Source organism: Podarcis tiliguerta (assembly GCF_965153285.1).
Source record: "Podarcis tiliguerta genome assembly, chromosome: 10".
Classification (NCBI taxonomy): domain Eukaryota; kingdom Metazoa; phylum Chordata; class Lepidosauria; order Squamata; family Lacertidae; genus Podarcis; species Podarcis tiliguerta.
The window spans coordinates 18,466,086-18,492,344 of NC_139543.1; the positions used below are offsets into that span (position 1 = coordinate 18,466,086).

General features: G+C 44.7%; 1 protein-coding gene across 1 annotated transcript in view; it reads left to right on the top strand.

The window, feature by feature from the left end:
- The window catches only part of SLC13A1 (solute carrier family 13 member 1), a 95,041-nt gene that overhangs the window by 20,692 nt on the left and 48,090 nt on the right, over positions 1-26,259 (top strand). The window contains exon 2 of the mRNA XM_083399765.1: positions 20,752-20,876. Within this exon, the coding sequence (XP_083255891.1) occupies positions 20,778-20,876 (99 nt within the window). The 5' untranslated portion in view covers positions 20,752-20,777. The remainder of the gene's footprint in view (positions 1-20,751; positions 20,877-26,259) is intronic.

The following is a 26,259-nucleotide window of genomic DNA, read 5'->3' on the forward strand; positions in this document are numbered from 1 at the left end:
GGGAGTTTTGGTGGCCCAAGGTGAGGGAAGATGTAAAGGAGTATGTAAGAGGGTGTGACCAATGCCAGAGGGCCAAGGGGGAAAGAAGGGCACCGGCAGGGTTATTGGAACCACTACCCACGCCAGAACGGCCTTGGGAGGCGGTATCAATAGATTTTATGACGGATCTGCCCAAATCCAAAGGGAAGACGGCCATCATGGTAGTAGTGGACCTGTTAACTAAGATGTGCCACTTTGTAGCATGTTCACATGCAGTCACAGCGGAAGAAACAGCGAAGTTGTTTGTAGAACACGTCTTCCGGCTGCATGGCGCCCCCTTGAGGGTTGTCTCGGACCGCGGGAAACAATTTACTTCCAGGTTCTGGAGGAAGCTCATGAGCTTGCTGCACGTGGAAGTCAATTTTTCGACGGCCCGGCATCCTGAAACCAATGGGCAGGCGGAAAGAGCAAATGGCATCCTCCAACAATATCTGAGGTGCTATGTCAATGACAGAGGGAATGATTGGGTCGAAAAGCTGGCGCTGGCAGAATTTGCCTACAACAATGCGGAGCATGTGTCCACAGGGATGAGCCCCTTTTTGGCCAATTACGGGTGTCACCCCAGGGCATTCCCGGGGGAGGGGGGCGAGAGATGGAGCGTCCCAGCGGCCGAACAGTTTGTAGAAGAGATGGAAGCGATCCATCGTCAGCTTCAGCTCAACTTAGAAAGGGCCAAGGCTCAATATAAGAAGCAGGCAGACAAGAGCAGGAGGGAAGGTGAAACCATAAGGGTGGGGGATCAGGTGTGGTTGTCCACCCAAGGGTTGCCGTTCAAAGGGGGTTGTAAGAAATTAAGACCCAAGAGATTGGGACCCTTTGAGGTCATTCAGCAGGTCAACCCAGTGGCTTTCAAACTCCGGTTACCCAACCACATGAAATTGCATCCAGTGTTCCACAGGTCATTACTGTCACCGTACAAGGGGGGAGGTGAAGAGGAGCACACCAGGGGACCGGTCTTGGAAGAGAGGGAAAGCAGTAACCATGTAGCGGAAATCCTCGATTCCAGGTGGAAGGGCAATCAGGTGGAGTATTTAGTGGCGTGGGAAGGGGAACCGGAGTCAGAAAACACCTGGGTGACTGCAGAGGAGGTCAATGACGAGGTTTTAACAGAAACGTTCCACCAAAGATTCCCGCGGAAACCACAGCCGGTAGCAAGGTTTAGAAGGGAGTATTTCGGCACCACAGACGAGGAAGAGGAACTGGAAGGATTCGCGGAGTCGGAGTTGGAAGAAGGAACGGACTCAGATGACGAGGAGTACCGAGAGACTAGGAACCACAACGAGTGGAGAAAGGTGTTCGAAACTTCAGACGATGAGGAAGGTTCTTTCCGGGGTTTTACCTCCTCACAACCCGTAGGGGAGGAGACGGGAGGGGGTGAAGGGGGCCCTGGAGGGGAGGTGGATGTCAGGGAACTGCCATCGGCAGGACAGGAGGTGCCAAGGCTCTCTGAGGTAGAGAGAGACTTGACACCTGAAGAGGGAACCAGTAGGGGGCGAACAGGAACGTCAAGGGAAGGGGAGTCGGAGGAATGGCTCAGAGATGCTTCCAGTGAAAACAGTGGGGAAGTCTCAGGGCCCCCTATAGGAACACCCGTTCCTCGGCGGAAACTGTCACGCAGAGAGTCCAGAAGACGTGTTTCCGTTAAGGAGCTTTTATGTTGGAAACGTTTCCGAAAGCAGCCACTTTCGGATACTGCTAGCGACTGACGCAGCCATGCTGGAGGGGCTCCGTCACAGGCAGAGGTTTGAGAAGCTGTTCAAACTCTGAGGGATTGCAATTTACACACAAGCAGCTCTTCATCCCATCACAGTCGTTGATTTAGCTCTGGCAGCCGCAAATCTATCCCCCCCCCCTTTGGTCTGTTTAGTACTGAAATGGACTTGGATGGTGGCTGTTGAGTGAAATATGTAGACAATTTCCTTATATATCATCAGGCTAATTTTTCAAGAATTGTTTTTTAGCTGTACTTTTAGATTGGCCACCTGCATGGATTCATATATAATTTTTGTCGGGCCTCGGAGACAGGCCACACCAAAAACCTGATTCCAACACAGGTTGAAAGAGAACCAAGCCTGATCAGCAGCATCTCCTGAAGAGATTGAGGGGAGTAGCAAACTTAGATGGTTGGGTTTTATAGGGCAAGGTTTGCCAGTACCTCCAACAGTACCCACAAAAGAAAAGATCCCCTCAAAACTCCACAAGAGCCTGCTTTCTCTTCCTGCTCAGTTTCTGTTTGACCAGACTCAGCCTCTCCTACATTGAATTATGACCCTTAAAACATGGCAGATGATGCCCCCCTCTTTGATGGAGGAGGTGGGAGGAATGCCCACACTATTTTGTGGTCCTGTCTCTTTCCCTGCTGTGGCAGCCATTCCCCCAATGTGGCAGCCATTTTGTGTTATGCAACACACACTCCATGGCAGCCATTTTGTGACTGGCACCCACAGGGGTGCCAACTTGAATATAAATTGGGGGGGGCAGATAAATGTTGCCCTGCATAATGTGGCATGCACACACCTATTGAATGGCAATGGCCATCAACTGGGGGGAGGGGGAACTGTTATGTATTGAAGTGCTCACCCTGGACACCAGGGGTATTGTGTATATAGTTTTCACTCAGGTTCACGTCAGTTAATTTAGGCGGGAAACCCTGGGGTGTTGTTGTTACAATGTTGACAGCCGGCTGCCTATAAAAGCAGGCTGGCTGAGCTGTTCAGTTCAGTTCAGTTCCAGCTTACTTATAAAGAACTACTTGGAGAAATCTCTGTGTCGTCTGCTTTGTCAACCCACTACTTGATAGGAGCCCTCTCAAATATTTTATTGGGGTGGACGGACAAAGGGTCCTCGGCCCCTAGGAGTTGGCTCCTATGGGTGCCCATGGTGATTTTCTTCAAAATTCCAGCTGTGCCAACTGGTCCCAAATGGTTGGCGACCCCCGTAGGTAGATTCAGGTTGGTCTTGATTAGTCCATGGGCTGATCTGCCAGTATGCAGGCTGAGGTATTATTGGCTGTATTCTGCTTTGGCGTCACCTTTGCACTGCAGCACTTAAGCAGCATTTATGCTGTGAAACAGAGCAGCTATTTCACAACCCTCCCCTCACCCCCAGTAAGTCTATTGCATTTTCATTCCTGGGAAGATGTGGTTTGACTGTTGGAGCAGGCATTGTCAGGGGAGGCTGTCTGGTGTGTTGGGTGTTAAAAAGTAATTTGACCACTGCCAGAGGCGGCTCTTTGGCCGTAAAGCTTGTTTAAAGTTCATCTAAGTGTGGCAAACATTCCTCTCTGCACTTTCATGGGTTTTGGAGAAGAAGGGGACCTGCAGTAATAAAATAGAAAACAAGATGTAAAGTCTAGCTTCTGCAGCATAGCATTTTGTGAGCAAACAAGTCCTGGAATAAACAGGATGCGTTAACATCTCTCGCAGATTTTTTTTGTCCCTGTTGCCGAGCGTTTGTTTTCTTCAAAATTCAAATCACACTTTGGGCAGGGACACTTTTGCCATGTGGAAGCTTAAAACTTTTACATCTCCATTTGATGCACATCTGTTGCGAAAATTGCAGGCGAGGACTCGGGAATGAGAAATGCAGAACGATTTTGGCCGTTTGTAAAAGTCGAAAACCAACTGGATTTATTGTTTGGCCTCTGCATTGCTACACCTGGGAAACATCTAGTGTAGGAACGTGTGCCATTCTGGAAATGGGTGACAAGCTGATCAGTGCTATATCTCACTTTAAGACCTTGCAGAACAAAACAGCCTAATTGTGATGGCCATCTGAAAAACAAACAGTCAGCTCTTCTGCCTTTTTGCTACCCTCTGATAAGGTCCAGCTTGCCTACCAACCTCTCTCTGCTAAACGAATATTACAGGAAAGCAGATCAGGGCAGGTCTGTCTGGAGAATTCCTCAAGACCAGCACTCACTACATAAGTTGACAATCTGAAATTTTGCACACTCTAAGTGTCCTGATTTTCCAAGGACAGTCCCGGAATTACGCAAGCCATTCCAGCTTCTGATTGATCCCAGAATGTCCTTATTTCCCCTGCCAGTGCCACTCCTGCCACAATTAGAGAAGACAATGAGCCGGTGCTTATTCTGAACGGTGGCGGTGAGGGAGCATCCTGTTGCCTCTGCATGGTTGCTGCTGCTGCCTCCCCACAACCTTGGGCAGTTCATGGCAGCCTCTGGAGAGGCAAGAAGAGTTTGGATTTGATATCCAGCTTTATCACTACCCAAAGGAGTCGCAAAGCGGCTAACATTCTCCTTTCCCTTCCTGCCCCACAACAAACACTCTGTGAGGTGAGTGAGGCTGAGAGACTTTGAGAAGTGTGACTAGCCCAAGGTCACCCAGCAGCTGCATGTGGAGGAGCAGGGAAGCGAACCCGGTTCACCAGATTACGAGACTACCGCTCTTAACCACTACACCACACAGGCAAGGAGGAGACAAGGCTGCTGCCACAACCCCATGTGATGCACCAGCTCTGAGGGGCAGGCAGAGGGCAGGGTCACTCTGGCCGGGGACAAAGGGGGAGCAGAATGGAGCATGAGGAGTCTTGATAATTTATTTTAAAAATGTTTGGTGAGTCCATGTCTAATCTTGCCCCTTTCTAAAATATATTCATTGGTGTGCATTTTTCTTTTTATAATTTAACCAAACCTGTCCTTAAAGACCTACATTGGCTCCCAGTACGTTTCCGAGCACAATTCAAAGTGTTGGTGCCTACCTTTAGAACCCTAAGTGGCCTCAGCCCAGTATACCTGAAGGAGCGTCTCCACACCCATCGTTCAGCCCCAGACACCGGGGTCCAGATCCGAGGGCCTTCTGGTGGTTTCCTCACTGCGAGATGTGAGGTTACAGGGAACCAGGCAGAGGGCCTTCTCGGTAGTGGTGTCTGCCCTGTGGAACGCCCTTCTGTCAGATATCAAGGAAACAAACAACTATTTGCCTTTAGAAGACATATGAAGGCAGCTTTTAATGTTTGAAGTTTTATTCTGTGTTTAGTGCTCTTTTGGGAGCCGCCCAGATCGTAACTGTCAACCTTTCCCTTTTCTTGTGAGGAATCCTATTTGGAATAAAGGAATTTCCCTTAAAAAAAGGGAAACGTTGACAGCTGAAATATACTCAGAGTCGCAAAGTGATTTCATGCTCTTTATTCAGCTCATAGTGGTGAGGAGGAATGAATGAAAGTCCCCTCAAAGTATCTGCTTTATATACATTATTTACACAGTGGGCTGCACATGATTGGCTAATTCTACTGTAAGCCAATCAGGTTGTGGATTCACTTATATCTGGAGCATGATTGGGTGGTTCCTGCCAACTATATCATACTGCTGCATTGTTCTAGGACCAATCAGACTGCTGCATTCTGAATCCTATTGTTCTAGGACCAATCAGACTGCTGCAGTTTGGATCCTATTCAACTCAGTACATAACACAGCTATGCCCAGATGGGCAGGGTATACATAATAAAAAATATATTATTAAAATATAATCAGGATTATGAGGTTTTCTCAGAAGAGTGGAGGGTGCTGTGTCCCTGACAGGGAATGTTCTGCAGGAGGTGGGGGGGGGCAGTAAATGCAGGGTTGAGAAGGTCAGTTGGGGAGGGCAGAAATGTCCCTATTTTTAACTTTGGAATGTTGGAGGGTGTGAAATTTGTCGATGAAAGAGCATGCAAATATATTCACAAATAGTTCCAAAGGTTAGTCTTGCTAAGCAAAGCTCCCTCTCAGATGTGCACGTATCTTTTGACATTGATCTTTTCAGAGAGATGTTGGCAAGATACGCTTGCTCTCACTTCCTGGATCTGTGAAATCTTGCCATTCCTACTGCAGATGCAGTCCTTAATGTAAAACCCATTTCCGGGGGAAATATATATATTAAGGTTGCTGGCGATTCCCAGCAATGAATCATGCTGAGAGTTCCTTGAGGTGCAGTTATCTTTATTGTTATGGAATAGAGGAGGACACACGTGGATTATTTTGGCCACTAAGGCCCCTTTTAATGGCTATATATATCTGCCAGGGCCATTAGCACATCACACTGTAGTCTCTCTAGCTTTATTAGAATTAACGAAGTGATCCTATGGAGGGGTGAAGATTGCATGGTGGAGAAACTGCCAGTTCATAAGCCCTGCCAGCTCACACCAGCCAAAGTTTTTAAAGCATTGATTTAAGCCAAGCACATGAATGTGAAAAGATAGTTTCTCCCAGTTTCTCATTTTGTTCTAGCCTTACATTAAGGTCCTCACATTTCTGCATCAGTCTTGGGGAGGGGAAATTTACATTCTCATGGAAATCTGCCAGATTTTAGTGCACATTTTCCCCAATATACATGTTACTTGTTGTTTTTTAAATACATTTTTATTAAATTTTCACCTTAAACAACAAACAATAAATTTCCATATTCATCTACACAGCTCATTTTCCACAGGTCTGCTGAGCAATGACTTCCCTCCCTCCTGGCCACAGACTTTATATTTCAATCTACACCTCACAGTTTCCTCTCCTTTCCACAAATCCACGTCGTAAGATTTATTTCAGTCCTGCTAATGTCTTCAAACTCCTACAGTTATTACTTATGTAGTCAATAAATTTACTCCAATCTCTTTGGAATTTTGATTCTTCCTGGTTTCAGATCTTGCAGGTCAGTTTTGCCAGTTCCGCATAATCCATCATCTTTGTATGCCACTCCTCCAACGATGGTAACTCCTGTAATTTCCACTTTTGGGCTAATAAATTTCTTGTCGCAGTCGTTGCATACATAAATAGGCTTTGATCTGCCTTTTGCAATTTGCAGTGGGGGTGGGCCAATATACACGTTATTTAATGCAATTTTGCCTGGTGTACACATTTTTGCAAGTACAGTGGTACCTCGCAAGACGAATGCCTCGGAAGACGAAAAACTCGCAAGACGAAAGAGTTTTTCGTTTTCTGAGTTGCTTCGCAAGACGGATTTCCCTATGGGCTTGCTTCGCAAGACGAAACGTCTTGCGCCTTTTTTTTTAAACCGCCAATGCATTCCTATGGGAAACTGTCAATACACATTGGTGCTTCGCAAGACGAAAAAACTCGTAGAATGAAAAAATTCGCAGAACGAATTAATTTCGTCTTGCGAGGCACCACTGTAATTTCCCTAGCACAATGCATTTTAGGTGCTATTTTTCATGGCTATATGCATTTGATTGGGTTGGAGAACTGCAAACACCAAATTCAGAAGAGTGCAAATTTCAAAGAATAGCGGTGCTTCATCTTGCACATTACTTCTGAAAGTGAGAATAAGGTAGGTTCATGTTAAAATATGAATGGAACCATATATCTCCCCCATCCATATCATAGGTGCATCTAATGAAGTTGGAGGGCCATCTGCCATAGATGGGTTAGCTGAGATTCCTGCATTGCAGTGGGTTGGACTAGATGACTTTTGGGTCCCTTCCAACTCTACGATTCTATGATTCAATAATAATAATAATAATAATAATAATAATAACAATAATAATAATAATAATGAATTTTATTTGACTTTTATTTGTTGCCCACCCTCCCCGGCCAAAGCCAGGCTCAGGGTGGCTAACACCAAATATATAATACAGTGGTACCTCAGGTTAAGTACTTAATTCGTTCCAGAGGTCTGTTCTTAACCTGAAACTGTTCTTAACCTGAAGCACCACCTTAGCTAATGGGGCCTCCTGCTGCTGCCATGCCGCCGGAGCACGATTTCTGTTCTCATCCTGAAGCAAAGTTCTTAACCTGAGGTAATTTTTCTGGGTTAGCGGAGTCTGTAACCTGAAGCGTATGTAACCCGAGGTACCACTGTACATTAAAAACACAAAATCAAACAACAGGTTAAAATACAGTTCTAAATCACATTTAAAATCAGAATAAAATTAAGTGGGAGTCCACAAATCACAATCGTAGGGGTAAGGAAATGTTCACCAGGAAATGAATAACTTACCCTCAGAGTCCATGCTCAGCTCATTCTTTCTCATGGCCTGATTTGATTGGGAAACTAGGAAAGCAAGGCACAAACTGGCAACAAGTCCCTGCAGCAACTTTGTCCTCACATCTCCCCAAACGGAACCAGACTGGATAACTTCAGCCATACCATCAAGACTCACTCAGTTCCACATCTGTCAGTGTGATACTCCATCATCTGTCAGAAATACCCGTCTACTCTGTCTATGTTGATCAACAGGACAGGCTTTATGCAAGATCCTAATATGAATGCACACAGGCCAGACATTTTTTAAAAAAGATAATATTCAGAAAACTGTGACATGGCATTTTGCTGCTGGCCTTGACATCACCTTCATTCAACAACAGCATCTGAAAGGAGAGCTCCGGCATGAAGCCACAGAATTGGCATTCATTAGCACTTTAGATATGAGGGAACTGGGGTTCAGAAGAGACTATGGCCACATTCTCAACAAACACTTAAAGTGCTATGATACCACTTTAAACAGTTATGGTTCTCCACCCCAATAATTCTGTGAGTTCTGGTTTGCTTGTACATCTCACTAATTTTATACATTTCATTAATTTTACAATCATTTTGACATTTCAAAACTTGACTTCCTCCTCTTTCTGAGGTTCCTTAAATTTATATTTAATATCTTCTGCATATCCAAATTAAGCTAATTTGCTCATTTATTCATCTTCTTAAAATATATACTCTTATGAAACTGCAGGCTATTACAATAATCCTGCCAATGTTTTTATCTGTTTACAGTTTATCTGCAAATATTCAATAAACCATTTCCATTCTTTTATAAAAAGTTTGCTATCTTGATTTCTGATTCTTCTGGTAAGTTTTGCCATTTCTTCATATTCCATAAGTTTTTGTATCCATACTTCCTTTGCTGGGACTTCTGTTTCTTTCCATTTTGGGGCAAGTAACATTCTTGCTGCTGTAGTAGCATACATGAATAAGTTTCCATACAATTTAGGTAGCTCTGTCCCTATAATTCCCAAAAGAAATTGAGAATTACAGAGCTACAATTTCCAGTTTAACAATCAATACCTCTGCCTGAGGAACAAGGGGGGACTGTCACCCTGTGAGTGGACTAGTGGGGTCTCCGAACGACTCTCAGCACCTTTAACAAACTACAGCTCCCAGAATTCTTTGGGGGAAGCCATGATTGTTTAAAATGCTATCATAGTGTCTTAAATGTACGGTGTGAATGTGACCTAGGAGTTAGTCTCGCTTTGAGGGGTGGGAAGCATTGTCCCACTTTAAGCATTTCGGTATTGATTTTGCAAGGACTATTTTGTCAGAAATAGCTCAGAATGTGTCACACTGACTGCATTCTCCCTGCATGTATAAACTTAATATGTAAAGGTAAAGGTAAAGGTAAAGGACCCCTGACAGTTAAGTCCATTTGCAGACGACTCTGGGGTTGTGCGCTCATCTCGCTTTACAGGCCGAGGGAGCCGGCGTTTTGTCCGCAGACAGTTTTTCTGGGTCATGTGGCCAGTGTGACTAAGCTGCTTCTGGTGCAATGGAACCAGAGCAGCACACGGAAACACCATTTACCTTCCTGCCGCAGTGTACCTATTTATCTACTTGCACTGGTGTGCTTTCGAACTGCTAGGTTGCCAGGATCTGGGACAGAGCAACGGCAGCTCACTCCGTCATGGGGATTTGAACCGCTGACCTTCTGATCAGCAAGCCCAAGAGGCTCAGTCGTTTAGACCACAGCGCCACACGTGTCCAGCTAGGCTACAACCCTTTTCCTCTAGTCTTACATATGCAGGGTATTTGTTATCATCTAGAAGCATCCAGATGTGAGCACACATACCCAGTCCGAAGTGGTGCAGTTTATGCAGAGGTTAACTTTCCTCAGTGAAAATCAGAGCAGCATTTCTGAAAGGCTCAGACAGCAAACATGAGGATATTTCCATGTATTTTGCTCCATGCATCACTACAGTTTTCAAAGATATAAAAAGAGATGATATTTTTTTAAAAAAACCTGCAGCAATATTGAGAAGGCTTGGTAGAAAAGTTTTTTTGTGGTTTCAGATATCTGAGGCCACAGAATTACTGTTCACCTCACCAGATGGATGACCTGCTCAAATTATGTTGGGGTGAGGAACATAAAAGGCTTTCCAGTCTTATGACAGCTCATATCTGACCTCTTAAGGCTTTTGCCCCAGACTGCAGAGCTTCCATGTGGTAACTTATCTATGGCCAGCTGTTCTGGGAGAAAGAGGTGGCTGGGAGATTTCTATTATTATTATTTCCATAGCCCTAGATGATTTTCGGGGGATTTGAGAGGGATGCAACATATGCCAGGAATTATTGCCTCAGAATCCCCAAAAGCCAAGCCAAAGATTTAAGATTCCTTTCCAACATGTCCATCAGATCTGTTTGGGCCTCTTCCCCTCCATGTAAATATTTTTGCATGTGGGATGATTTACTGTTCAAACCAGCTGAGGCTAACTAGCTGCAGTTGCCATCTGGCCAACTTTAACCCAGCCTGAAATGGGCTGTGTGTGTTTGTTTTAAATCTTCTGGCTGCATCTTTTTAAAACATAGGCAGAAGAGACAACCTATCCGTAGCTCATAACCACCGCTTATGACGCATGTGAGCAGGGCCGGATTTAGGTTTGATGAGGCCCTAAGCTACTAAAGGTAATGGGGCCCTTTATATGTCCAGCTGTCCTTGTAAACAACAAATTGTCATTGTTTTTTGTGTTGAATATATGCTATATAGTAATTTATGGACCTAATAGGTATATAAAGCCATTCACACATAACAAAATATGTATTTTATCAAAGTGCATCCAGGGTTTTTTTCTTTACATTTTTGGGGGGCCCCCAAGAGAATGGGACCCTAAGCTATAGCTTGTTTAGCTTATATGTAAATCCAGTGCTGCATGTGAGTTGAAAAGGAAAATGAGCAGATCAGCTTCTTTCCAAACCTTCTGCACAATAAATCAGTGGGATGGATTCACATACCTCAGGTGTGGTTCTCCAGGTGGTGCCAAACTACAACTCCCATCATCCCTAGCAGTTGGCTGTGCCTGCTGAGGCTGTTGGGAATTGCTGTTCAGCGAAACCTTGAAAGCCAAAGGTTTCCTGCAACTGATATACCTGTTTACGGGCAAGTTCAGTCTTGTCGTTGGCATCTGTCTGGTATGCGCCTCCAGGTATGAAGTCAAACCACTGTGCTAGCAGCACCAAAGTGACCTCTCCAGAGCACAAGCCTGGGCAATTCGTATGGAGGTCTTGGGCTTTCCAGAGAACATGACCCCACCCCCAACCTTGCTGATGTGGTCCAAAGGAAGCAGACCAATATGTTTGGCACCAGACTGGCTGCAGGAGCTGATGGAAGGAGACATACAAGGTGCCATCCAATCATCTTAGGGACTCCTCTATGGATTTTTGCAGGGTTTCAGCCAATGCCCCCAAACAGTCAAAGATGAAATCAATTGAACAGACTTTAAAACATGAGATAGACAAGGGTCCTTGATGCCACCAAGGGACTGGTCTTGTGAAGGTCTCGTGGGGTTCATGGATGCCACGATAGGGGTCCCATGTATATAAAATGAACTAGTCCACATACCCTGTCCATGTTTGATGTGCACTGTCTGTACAGCTATAAACCAATGCAGGCTAAAGCACTTTGCTCCCCTCCACATGTGATTTAGAGTCATCCTGCCAGCTTAGAAGTACAGACCAGTCACAGAATATGAGGAAACCTTTATAAGAGGTGAGGTTCACAGGGAGACCTGCACTTAGAGAGGCTAATAAAATTCCAGTTTGCTCAGACAAGTTTTCCATTCTACGGAATGTGGTTCTTTGCACCTTCTAAGAGCAAAAGATAGAAGGCAAAAATATAATTGTGCATCTGGGCTTCAGTTTGGCTCAGCACTATTATTACCATAGGGTTCCTCACCGTTTCAGTGGAATTATCTGTGCAAGGAACCTGTATAAATAATTCCTCTGAAAGCATGGGGAAGCTGAGCCTAATAATGACTCGCTCAAGAAGATGAGCAGGAAGTCACCCAGAAAACCTGTATTCCCTGTCTGTTCTGTGATGCCACCCAGGTACCTATAGCTATCTCTGTGTATATCTCTACTGAGGGAGAAACTGCATTGTGCAAGGCTATTATTGAGCAAACGTGAGTTTCATTAATGCTAGATTGTGCAGAGATATAGGGAATGCTATTCCAGGAATGTCTCAGGAATGACTCCCAAGCATTTGCCTGAAAGTCTCAGCAGAGCTACATGCATGCAAGTTCCTGTGTATAGTTCAGGAACTATAGAAAAATCAGCATCTCTCATTGCTTGTACAGTTTTATTTGAAAAGACTCAGTTTCATATCTTGGAAATAGGAACAGGGCTTGCAGTCCAAATCCATCTCCCCTGAATTCTCTGAAGGTCTATCTGCTCACCCAGGAACAATTTCACTGCACTTCCAGGCCACTAAAAGTTTGTGCATTTCGGTGCAGATGCCTGAAATCTTCATGCACAAGCTTTTTGTACACCCCCTGCTTTAGATTCTTTGTTTTCATTCCCCATGATTGCAAATTACTATCTAATAAAAGAGTCCTCTCTAGGTTTCCAAGAACTGAACCATAGCAAAAGGAACCCATTCATTTTCTATTCTGTTTTGACACTCCAAAATTAATGCTGCTATATCAAAATTATACAGAGAAACCTGTTACACAATACATTGCTGAGTTCATTCATTGTGACAGCAAGTAAAACAGCTCTGGAGAGAGAAAAGAGCAGTGTGATCTAGGTTACAGTCTCTGCTTTGCATAAGCATGATTTTTCCCCTCTTTGGTGCCAACTTGTTTGCACAATAGCTCAGATTGGTACAGACAGCCCATTAGATTTTTCATATCACCAGGCAAATAGGAATCTAACTTTAGAAACCATCTTATAATCTGGGGGATGGGGAGTGCATAGTTTAGTGTAGACATTTTCATTACCTGTTGACAATTTATACTAGCCACAGAATTGTGATCCTCTAAAAAAATATTTTGAAGGCAAAAATCTCTTTATTTTCCTACCTTCTGCTCTAGTTGGCTGCTTGGGTTGGCCTATCCTAGGAATGAAAATGTTCTATGAATGATATGCTGTGATTTTCATTCCCACATCCCGAAGCACATTACAGGTTTAGCACTCATAGTGACTAATGCAACAACAAACCATGTAGCAACAAATTGTTACAAGGAAAATAATACTATTACAAGAACAATCACTTCCTCCTTCCCTTCTGCCTTTCTTTGAACATAAGGCGAGGAGTTTAGAAGCTTTTGAGTCTTGTTTCTGGTAAACCATAGACTGCTATTTTGTTCAAAGTGACAAACTATGGTTTCCACTAACTTTTCCATAGTTTGCCTTCAAAACCAGATTCCAAACCATGGTTTGATCCTGATTTGACTCCTAGCTTGAGGGTGACCAAAGGTTAGCACAAACCACAGTTCCCGGCATTCTGATGAAATGGCAAATTAGGAGGCGAACTAATCACTCAAACATGAAGGAAGGGCAAGAGGAAGAAGGAATTATTTGAGCTCAAGCCTTGCTGCTAATCATTCTTGGAATAGTAAAACATGGCTTGTCTTTATGTCTGAATTAAGTGTGATTTCCCAAAGTAACTCAGTTAAGCAAAGCCATTCTTTTAGTGTATTTCTATATACATGAGTATATAATTTTTCAACCAGCACACTAGAAATATTTCCTTTGGAGGGATGCAGATAATCACTTAACACATGCATCTATTACCATGACTAAGAAAACATAGGTCAGAAATTCTCATTGCAAAATGCTTTCTCTTCCACCTTCTTCAGTTATTCTGATGGTAGTCAAAGCTATGAGTTACAGCTATGAGTGATAATATAGGAAGAGCTAAAATGTTGCATAGAGATCCCATATCACCATGGCAGAAGCCTTGGGCAAAAGACATGTTTGCTGCCGATGGCACAACCACCATCCACATTAATTAGAAGATACCAGTAAGACATGCAACAAAGTGTTGCAGTGTACCTCTGAACAAGGAAGGATTCAAAGAGTTTCCTCTGAGCCAGGAAGAGAGCAGGAATATCTGCTTGACCTGGTGCCCAGGTTCAGATAACCTCACAAGGCAGGGAATGGGCTCCCCATGTTGTAAGGGAGTTGGAGGTTGGGTGGCAGTGAGGAAGATTTCCCCATAATTCTCTGGGCTGCGGAATCTGCTCTGGTTTCAGGTAGCCAAAGTTCTACAAGAGCAGTCACTTTCTATCTTCTGCGTGTGTTTGTCCACTTATGGTGGCTTGAATTTTATCTACTTCTTCATAACTGAGGGTTCTCCCTGGTATGTAGTGCCTTGTATGACACTGGCTTTCATCTCATAGTGACTGGCACAGGCCACTCAAGTTAAGTGCTGGAGTAATGTTGACATACCCTCCCATGTTTCTCCAATGAAAATAGAGACCGTCCCTCCGACATTTCTTCAATGAAAACAGGGATGCCCTATTCAATACCCTCCAACATTTCTCTGACAAAAATAGGGGCACTTGCGGGTGGCACTGTGGGTTAAACCACATAGCCTAGGACTTGCTGATCAGAAGGTCGGCGGTTCGAATCCCTGCGACGGGGTGAGCTCCCATTGCTCAGTCCCTGCTCCTGCCAACCTAGCAGTTCGAAAGCACGTCAAAGTGCAAGTAGATAAATCGGTACCGCTCTGGCGGGAAGGTAAATGGCATTTCCGTGTGCTGCTCTGGTTCGCCAGAAGCGGCTTAGTCATGCTGGCCCCATGACCCAGAAGCTGTATGCCGGCTACCTCGGCCAATAAAGCGAGATGAGCGCCGCAACCCCAGAGTCGGCCACGACTGGACCTAATGGTCAGGGGTCCCTTTACCTTTACCTTAAGGACCAGCTGGATATTCCAGGATCAAATCAGAAACTGGGATGGCTTCTGTAAATCCAGGATTGTCCCTTGGAGGAGCTGCGTTGAATATTTCTCACATAGAATAACTAACTTTATTTTGATAGGAATCTTAAACACTTTTGCCTTTATCCATAGAGATGAAAGATCTGGGAATCAAGTGACCAATTCAGGCAATTATAACTAGTAGTGATGACTATTAACCCGGATGACTTTAAAAAGGATTAGACAAATTCATGGGAGGACAGGCAGGCAGTGGCAACTAACCCTGCTGGCTATGTTCTTATGGCTCAGTGCTAGCTGCACCAGCAGAAAAAGGGTAGATGATAAATTGACAAAACTGCTGCGCAAGTGTTGGCAGCGGATCGATTGACAGCAAACGTGCAAAACTTGGAGTGCCAGCTTCACCCGCTACAATATGATCAGGGGATGTTAAATATTGTCAAGTATCAAAGTCAAACAACAAACTGAAATATCATCAGATGTGCTATTGCTATGAAATATTCAGTGAATAGCCCGCAAATGTTTGAAGATGCAGAGAACATCTGGCGAATGTTTGACATCCTGGTTTGCAGAGAGAGAATTTGGGGAAGCAAATTCATTACAGCTGTGGGTTGGGAGAGTGTAACATGAAAAGTGACTGTAGGTGTTTTTCGGTTCACACCAAAACTGAGGGAATGGCGTTTAAATACTGCCAGCAATGGCTGGATCTACGCTGACCTGTTTAACGTTATTACCCATTACTAGAATATTATTAGATATGTTGTTCTAAAACATCACAGGGCATAAAGGTAAAGGTAAAGGTACCCCTGCCCGTACGGGCCAGTCTTGACAGACTCTAGGGTTGTGCACCCATCTCACTCAAGAGGCCGGGGGCCAGCGCTGTCCGGAGACACTTCCGGGTCACGTGGCCAGCGTGACGAAGCTGCTCTGGTGAGCCATAGTCGCACACGGAAACGCCGTTTACCTTCCCGCTAGTAAGCGGTCCCTATTTATCTACTTGCACCCGAGAGTGCTTTCGAACTGCTAGGTTGGCAGGCGCTGGGACCAAACAACGGGAGCGCACCCCGCCGTGGGGATTCGAACCGCCGACCTTTTGATCGGCAAGCCCTAGGCGCTGAGGCTTTTACCCACAGCGCCACCCGCGTCCCCATCACAGGGCATACTTGTTAATTAAAATGTTTTTTTACCTTTTCCCTCCTGTCAAATGTACCCAGGTAAGATCCTCCCCCTATAGTGTGGGCAGGGTGGTCCCTCCCCCTACCTGGCCTGATCACCTTGGCAACGTCTCCCCAGGCGGGATTGGGCAACTGGCTGAAGTAGGCGGAGAGCTCCAGGTATCCTACCTGGGGAAGGCGAAGCCAAGCCTGTGCTAATGGTGCCGCATAGGGTCCAGGGGGCTGCGCGCGACCATGCAAAGGGCGCCCCCCGTTTAATGTGGGGTGTGGTCATTCCCATTATTAGACTAATATTAGATATGTTGTTCTAACACATCACAGGGCATACTGGTTAATTAAAACGTTTTTTACCTTTTGCCTCCCATCAAATGTAAGTCATACCTGGCCACCCCATGTCCCAAACACTGTTTCTTTCCCTGCTGCTGGTTGCTGGTTGCTCCGCTCCAACCTCTGGTGTTACATTTTAATCCTCCCTCCCTTCCTGCTCAAATACCATAGGAGGGGGGTCAGAGTTTGAATGCAGTAAAGAAAGGTAAAACACTACATAGGGACATATGAGCAGTGTTTCACCGATACAGTCATACCTCGGGTTAAATATGCTTCAGGTTGAGTGTTTTCAAGGAACACATTACTTCCAGGTTTCGCTGCTCGCGCATGCGCAGACGCTCAAAATGACATCATGTGCATGCGCAGATGGGGCGACCTGCACATGCGCACAAGCGGGTTGCCTTCACTTCAGGATGCGAATGGGACAGATCCTGTTCGCAACCAGAGGTACCACTGTATAGCTGCATAAAACAATTAACAACAACAATTGACGGTGGTACCTCGGGTTAAGTACTTAATTCGTTCCGGAGGTCCGTTCTTAACCGGAAACTGTTCTTAACCTGAAGCACCACTTTAGCTAATGGGGCCTCCAGGTGCCGCCGCGCCGCCAGAGCAGGATTTCTGTTCTTATCCTGAAGCAAAGTTCTTAACCTGAAGCACTATTTCTGGGTTAGCGGAGTGTGTAACCTGAAGTGTATGTAACCCGAGGTACTGCTGTATTACTTTCCCCAGCCACTCTGGGCGGCTTCCAACAGGAGATTAAAAATACATTAAAATATCAGTCATTAAGCATTAAAATTATTAAGCATTGAACGATAAAAAGGCAAGGTAATAACGCATTATGCACGTAAAATGTAAGGTGTCATGTGTCCATGTACATCAGCAAAAGCATTCCTTAACCCCTCCTTAATGTTAAAAACCATGAGTGTAGACCCACCTTATATACAGTGAAAACATTGTGGCCTGCATGCAAGCTGAAGGAACTGCATGACTGTGTAAAACAGTGAGTGTAGATTCGCCCAGAATGGTACAACATGAGGAAGGGACTTTGGGTTGATGCTTATGGCATCGTTCAGAGCCCTTAATACACTGCAGGATAAAAGAACCTGTCCACCCCCAATATTGTTAGACTAAAACTTGCAACATCCTTGGCCCATGACCTTTCTGGCTGGGGATCACGGGAGTTGGCAGTATGTGTCTGAATATCAGTTGTTGGGAGAGTTCTCTTGTGCTCAGGTCCTGCATGTGGGTTTCATATAGTCACTGTGAGAGCAGGATACTGGACTAGAAGGACCATTGGCCTGATCCAGCAGGTGATAACAACAACAACAACAACAATAATAATTTATTATTTACACCCTGCCCATCTGGCTGGGTCTCCAGCCACTCTGGGCGGCTTCCAACGGAATATTAAAATACAATAACCTATTAAACATTAAAAGCTTCCCTAAACAGGGCTGCCTTCAGATGTCTTCTAAAAATCTGGTAGTTGTTTTTTTCTTTGACATCTGGTGGGAGGGCGTTCCATAGGGTGGGTGCCAATACCGAGAAGGCCCTCTGCCTGGTTCCCTGTAACTTGGCTTCTCGTAGTGAGGGAACCGCCAGAAGGCCCTTGGCACTGGACCTCAGTGTCCGGGCATTTATGTTCTTACGTTGAAATCCGAAATCATCCGAAAGACCACTCGTACGATCTGTCCTGAGCAGGACTGGTCAGGTTAAGATGCTAATCCTATTAGCCTCGCACTTGTCTGGGTCACTGCAAACTACTGCAGCACAAGGAAATGGCTACCCTGGCTGAAATGGGCACTTAATCAGATTAATTAACTTTTTCACTTCCCACTGCTTTTTGTACACACTGCAGTACATTTCCTTCAGAGGAGCACGAGAAGTTCAGCAGTACAAAAGAAAATTACATCAGCGGCTATGGTTGGCAAATAGTCGTGGGTCAGTGAGGTTGCATGTTTGCAGGGTAATTAAAATCTGGATCAGCTGGCAGGCTGATCCAAAGTTTGATGACTGAAGCACAACTGATTCTGAGGGTGGGGAGAGTGGACTAGCAAGATGAGGAAACTGAAATCAGCTGACTGGCATCTCCTTTAGTTTGGGGTACTTGCCAGGGATGCTTTGTACAGTTTCTTTTTCTTTTTGTAGTTGTCGAACAAGATACATATGCCACAAATCTACGTGACTCCCACATTTAAAAACTGCAAAGCGTGAAGCAGCCTTTAGTCTGTCAAGGATTGAAACCCGATATAATAATTAATTGTACGGAGGGCATGCTTCGTGGGACTGATGAGAGTTATAGTTCAGCAGCATCTGCAGGACCAAATGTTCCCCACTCCTTATTAAGGAGTCCATAAACTTGGTCAGACTCTTCTTCAGGCTGGATCAAACATAAATACGAAGTGGGCTGTGGCCTTCTGGGTCAAGTGCAATGGAGTGCATGTGTGTGTTTCTTGGGGCATGGTAGGAAAAAAACCCCTCAGAGCATGCCATGGCGTTGTTTCAGAAATGTCGAAAATGTCATTTCAGAATTAGAACAGAAAGTTCCCTTTCATGACTCCAGAGAATTTCTGCATTGGGATGGGACTGTGATACAGTAGTACCTCAGGTTAAGTACTTAATTTGTTCCGGAGGTCAGAACTTAACCTGAAACTGTTCTTAACCTGAAGCACCACTTTAGCTAATGGGGCCTCCTGCTGCCGCCACGCCACCAGAGCACGATTTCTGTTCTCACCCTGAAGCAAAGTTCTTAACCTGAAGCACTATTTCTGGGTTAGCGGAGTCTGTAACCTGAAGCGTATGTAACCTGAAGCATATGTAACCCGAGGTACCACTGTATATGTGTGGAAGGGGCCCATGCCACAAGTTTGTGTTGTCTGAGTCCCTAAACTATGACTCTCATCATCTCTGACCATTGGCCATACTGGCTGAGTACAACAACATCTGGAGGACCACAGATTAGCCCAGGGTTTCCCAAACTTGGGTCTCCAGTTGTTTGTGGACTACAGCTCCCATCACTCCTGACCATGGGTCCTGGAAGCTAGGGATGATGGGAGTTGTAGTCCAAAAACAGCTGGAGACCCAAGTTTGGGAAACCCTGGGTTAGCGGGTCCAGTTTCATAGGCTGGCTCCAGGTCTGAGGGGGTCTTGAGCAATGTGTCCCTCTCTTCCTCTTCTGTCATTTGGCTGTGGTGAGCAGGAACATTCCTGGCTGCAGTGACAGTATTCCAAGCAGTGTTGGGTACCTGGGTTTAGCCACCATTTGATTTCCTGGCAACTCCTAAGAGGTTGAGCGTGTTGTGGGAAATGGTGACTCAATTCAGCTGCAGGAAGAGGGCAGAATAATGGGACTGCACCTCCAGGAGGCCCTGGGTGCTGATGCCAGTCCTATACTTTCATCATAGCAAGACGATTCCTGCACATCATGGGAATATTTTGATTGACTCAGCATTTCTGCCATCATAGCATGCTTCATACATTACTCAGACAGCTGAACTCTGCACTCCCCAGGCTACAGTTAAAAATGGGAACTGTCAACAGGCAGCAGGGTGAGAAAACACATATAGACATGGGAAGCAGCTAAAGACTGCCACATTATTATTTTTCATAGATAAAAAAAGTGCAGAATCGCACACGCCGGCCAGTTTCTGTTTTGACTTGAAATGTTCATTTTGCGCTTCTCAGAAGTACATAAAGGCAAGAAGCAGGCAGGAGGAGCTCTGACCTGTAATGGTGCCCACCTGAGAGGTCCTGTGACTGCACTCCGGCACAGGTCACAACACTGTTGTGGTTCAGAGGCATCCAAGAACACTGTGCTTAAATTATCCCTTTCTCACTGCTCACAAGTAAGGAGGAACACCGGTATGGTGCTATCAGAGTACGAAGCAAGAGTTCTGAACTCAGTTCACTTTCCACTGTACTTCTGAATTTAACCAAAGTAGCTTTGAAACTTGAACAAGCCCCTCACGAAGTCTCAGGACTCAGAGAACACACGCCCCACCCAGCTTGTCTTCAGGCTTCATGAAAGGGCAGGGTGAAGAAGAAGGCTTCACAACAAGGCCTGGGTGGGTTCCTAGATCTCCTCCTGGTATAACGGAAGAATAAAAAAGAGTGCAGTCAAGATAGAAAGTATTTCATATCTTCACTGGGAAAGGCACCTCTTATCTAATGGTAAGACACTAAAACAATCAAGAGCTATATTTATTTTTAACTTGGCTTGACTGAAGGCTCTGTTGCAAAGGCTAAAGGTGATAGTTTGGAGAAATATTAATCAGACACTTCTACTTAAGGTTCGATCTCTCTTTTCCCTTTTGGTTTATGGTTTCCACAGAAAAGAAGAGCCTGCAGCCCGCCGCAATGAAGGTCATCAAAACACTCTTGGTCTACCGACGTTTTCTCCTCATCTTCTTCACTCCCCTCCTACTTCTCCCATTGCCTCTCGTCATCAGAACCAAAGTAAGTGAATAATAACTGCTGCCTGCCCTACATCTTTATGTTTCCAAAGCCTCACTGAAATGTTTCATCTTCCTCTCAGTTATTTTTTTCCCCTCAGATTGGTCTCTTCACAAAACTCTGCTGCGCGATACAGATTGAAAGTGATTAAAAAAATCACAGAGAATCTTCCGCAAAGTCTTCCCGGTGTGTTCTTAGCAGATAAAATGGATAGGCTGTCACCCAGACAGTTTTAAATATTTTAAACATTTCACTTCCGTACCAAACCCTGGGCACTGTCAGGAGTATAGCTTTAGTGTGCTTTGTCATTATAGATATGTACAAGGTGTCAAGAAGATCTATCTTTTAATTGCCTTTTTAATTTGAGAGGGAGAATCTGTGGCTAGCTTTATGGGAGATATAATTTCAGTAATGACAGTTACTTGCTGCAGTATTTGGAGAACTGGAACAAGAGAGGGAATGTCAACATTCCCAGCTGAATGGAATGAAATAATTGATAGGCTGATGATCAGTTACGTTCTTGCTATCATTTGCTCCATTGCTCTGCATTATACATTTAAACCGGTGTCATACCAGTTTTAAAAATTGTGAGGGGCACATGACAGTTGCGCTGCTGACAGATTAAGATCAATGTGTGTGGCAGCTTCCACACAGCAAGTAGTCATGAATCTTTTGTGTGTTTTAATAAAGGATCCCGTACTTGCACGTAAATTCAGTATTTTACATTAAAGGCCTTCGTGTTGACTAATCACAGAAGGCCAAAGTGAGCAGAAATTCATTATTTCTTTGTCACCGGAGAAACATGGCCTTTTATCTTGCTGCCTCATCAAGACATATGTCAGAAGTTAATGGTATTAATGGGTGAAGTATTGACTCCACAAAAGGCAAAGGCAAAACTCTCGTTGATTTCAATGGATGTGGCGCCTTTCATCTTCTTCAGAAATGGTGCCAATTTTTATGTCCGTGTACTTTCACAGAGCTACTCTACCTACAAATACACAGAATTGTATCCCCCCCCCCTGCTCCCCGCCCCTCATTTAGGGAGGAAACAAAACTCTTGTTACTATTGTGTGGTTTCTTGTCCTCATTCAAGGACATGTTCAAAGGAAGTATTTCTTTTCAGAACAGAGAATAGTAGAATCTATGCAGATTCAAAGGGGAACCTATGACATCCAATTGATTCCATCCTCTGTTGTAGCTCACACCACTTATAGATAGATACATGTCCTCCAGCATCAGTATGTGATATGTATTGTCTGGCACTAATACACACACCACTGGAAAGCAATATCACTGATTATTTATTTTTAAAGGCATGTGATAGTTGTCCAGCAACACGCATACTGATCTATACACAGACCAGCATACCTCGAAAATCAACACACATCCTGCTTTGACATGATAGGTAAAGGTAAAGGTACCCCTGCCCGTACGGGCCAGTCGTGTCCGACTCTAGGGTTGCGCGCTCATCTCGCTCAAGAGGCTGGGAGCCATCGCCGTCTGAAGACACTTCCGGGTCACGTGGCCAGCGTGACAAAGCAGCAGCTGGCGAGCCAGCACCAGCGCCGCACACGGAAACACCGTTTACCTTCCCGCTATAAAGCGGTACCTATTTATCTACTTGCACTTAGGGGTGCTTTTGAACTGCTAGGTGGGCAGGAGCTGGGACCGAACGACGGGAGCTCATCCCGCCGCGGGGATTTGAACCGCCGACCTTACGATCAGCAGGTCCTAGGCACTGAGGTTTTACCCACAGCGCCACCCGCGTCCCTTTGACATGATAATGTACATCTAAATCTGTGTGAAGCAGAGAATCCATTTCTATATTTGGGGAAAACTGGTGTTGTTTCGTTGTTTGTGTCTCCAGCCACTTATTGAAATCATCTGAAGTCGAAAGAAAATATGACTTAGGTGCTGTTAACAGGCTCCAAATAGTTGCTTCTAAATGGCAGCCACACCAAGGCTGGAGTTAAAACGTTTGGGTCTTTTTAGGCTACCCAAAAGATGGAAATTGGCAGGCATTTACGTATAATATGGCGAATGAAAATCCGGGTTCTTAAATGCACAGGGGAACCTACAACAAGTAGCGCAAGCTCCCTGCTACAGATGGTCACCTCCCAAGTCATGGAGGACAACCAGGAATGCGACAGGAGAAATGGGATGGATATTCTAATCCTTGCACCATGTGATGGAGGAACAGAGAGAGCCAGAGAGCGAGTTTCTATTAAAGGGGCCTACCATGAGCAGAACGCTGGCCATTCTAGTCCATTGGAAAGTTCTCCTCACTCTATTTCTCATTGTGGCAGAGCGCAGGGGAAATGAATGATGAGATTTGTAAAATGGATGACGTTCAAGCAAATTCAGCATTACTTGTCAGCACAGCAAAGTTATGGTTCATAGAATCCCAGTGTCGTTGCCTTACAACTCAACACACGAAAGTGTGTAGCAGATTTCAGGGCTGGTCACTGTTTGGCCACTCTTTGAAATTATGTGTGAATGATTACAAAGGGCATCTCACAGCATGGCTTTAGCTGACTTTGACTTCACATCTAGGACAAGATTTGAGATAAGTTCACAGATGGCCTTTCTGTGTTCTCCTTTTTCTTCTTTGGCTATGTAACTGTGTGAGAATGTGGTTGCATATGAAAAGATTTGATGAAATAAATCACAAGCAATAAAAGTTAGAGGTGAATAAATTTCTCTTGTTTACAGCCTTGTTGAAATGTAGCCCTGCCTAAGAGATGGATAATATAGTTTCAGGCACAGAGAACTAACTCTGCTCAATCAGTTATTTTAATGACTAATCCTGGTGCTAAACTTCCCACCACCATAGCATATGTGCAATATGATCCTTTGAGGCATCCTTCAAATGGTGAAGAAAGACTGGCTACAGAACCTTTAATATGTATATAATGTGTCTTGGCTTTGCCTTGCTTGCAGTTGGCTTCTGACTTTAATGATAGCTCGAGCTGGGTAATAACGTCTTCTTTTGTGGTTATTACTCCATGGCAAAATCTATTCCGGATGACTTAGAACATTAAAAAGTAGGCAGAGCTGTCCGTCCCAAGCTATTGCTCCATCACACTCATGCCACACAGCTGTGGAGAAATCAGTTTCCCAGGATGTTAAACAGCTCTTGGAAGCCAGGTGATGATCGGATTGGAAAGATACATCATTAGAAAGGCGATGATCAGATAGAAAATGTTGCAAACCATAAGGCTGCAGACCACAACCAATTATGATCCCAATAATGATCTGTGGGTATAAATCATGGTTTCCCGAACGTGGGTCTCCAGCTGTTTTGGACTACAACTCTCATCACTCCTAGCTAGCAGGACTAGTGGTTAGGGATGATGGAAATTTTAGTCCAAAAACAGCTGGAGACCAAAATTTGGGAAAGCCTGGTGTAGGAAGAAGGCCTACATATAAACTGGGTTTAAATCAATGAACTTTTGAGGTTTCCAAAGTCTGAAGTTGGAAACACACAGTAATCTCTTAAACTGCAGAGCAGGACTAGCCACTGTGATGCCCTCCACATGTTTTGACAGCAACTTCCACCATCTCTGACCATTAGCCATGAGGCTGATGGGAGCTGGAGTTTACAATATCAGCGGGTTACCATGAGTGGGTGTAGTCCAGACACATCTGGAGGGCCACAGGTTCCCCATCCTTGTTCTATGACTTCTCCCAAGTAGACCCTTCTTCTTCAGGAGATCTTTGGTGATAACATTTCTTGGCAACATGAATGGTTCTTCACTGACTGCACTACCCACTGTTGGCTTTTCGCAGTGTAGTAACGCTGCAGAGAGCTTGCTGGGGAGACCATGCATTAGAAAAAGAAGGGACTCAAAAATAACTTAAACAAGGTTTTAATAAGAAAAACAAAAACTCCTTATACACCAAATACATCTACAAACAAACACGACCCAACCACCAACCCATCCCCAGGGTGAATGGCAGAGCTAGGTGCTGCTCCTTATATACTGCAGCCAATTCCCAACACAGCTTAATCAATGCAACTCAGCAGCACCTGCTATGCTTCACAGCTGTAAAGCTGGATCTCGTTAGTTCACTCTGGCCCTTGCTCTGGCCCCTTAAAGGTATACACATCGGGTGAAACAATGATGACCCTTTAGATTTAAAGAAACAGTTCAACACCCACCAGGCCTGTTGCTGCTTTTGCTCTTGAGGTCCAGCTGGTGAACAACAAGAACTAGTGGGGTCAAGGTAGAGTGCAAATGGTGATCAGAGAGGTTGTTGGGGGCCAGGTGAGAGGTTTATGAGACCAGCTTCTTTGAGTTGTCATAGGACAAGAGCAGGTTCTTTCAGGTTGCCAGTTGGGGGTTTTCTGTGCGATTCCATGCCTCTTCCTCTGAGGAAGTCTCCCCAAGGTCCTAGTCAGACAGGACCCTGACTTTTGAGATATTTGTGCAAGGATGGCCAATGTGGTACCTTTCAGGTGTTGTTCGAATGCTACTCTTTGTTATCCCTAACCACTGAAAATGCTGGCTAGGGCTGCTGGAGTTGTGATGAAGCTGGCTACCCTTGTGTTTGTCACAATCAAGATTCAAGGCCAATGAATTGGCCCAAACTGTCGTATCTCATCAACAAACGTACCTGTGATATGGAGTGTGCATACACCTAGCAATTTTTTTACACTATATAGCAATGCATCTCCTTTGCTTCTGCCCTGCACATAGACTCAAGCTGCACCAGAAGTTCGAAAGGATCTTGAGAATTTTCCTCCATTGTTTCTGCTGTCGTTCTGCGGACCACCGGAAGGTTCATTATGAATCACCAATGGTCCACAGAATTACTTTTTTATGACGATCAGAGAGTTGATGCCGGTTGCAAATGTGAGGAAGTGATAGACATTCCATGCACTCTGATATCGGATGGATCTGTTGGGCCTCTTTCCACCTGCCGCATCAGTAAAATAACAACTCAGAATGTTTCACAGTCTGAAATATGCAGAGAAGAGCAAGATTAAAGATATGGCAAGTTTTCTACACGTCAAAGCTTCTTCAAAATAATTTCCACTAGATTGGAATGAACTGAAAAGGGCACTTTTCAACCATACAAAGAGGCATTTTTATTAACCTTTACTTAAGAGAGAGAGAGCTATAGCAGATATATCTTAATATCAAACGTTCATCATTTAAAGATGTTTACCATCTGCATTTTTGTTGTTTTTGTTTCTTTCTTACTCCTCCCTTCTGCACCACTGCTTTGCATAACATCAAGCCTGTTGAAAGGTACTGGGAAACACAAAAGCTTGATCAATATTAAATGACAATTATGGTTGGTCCTAATAATGTTTCAATTACTGAGGTATGTGGAGAAATTGATGTGATCTATCTATCTATCTATCTTCTTTGCCCTACAA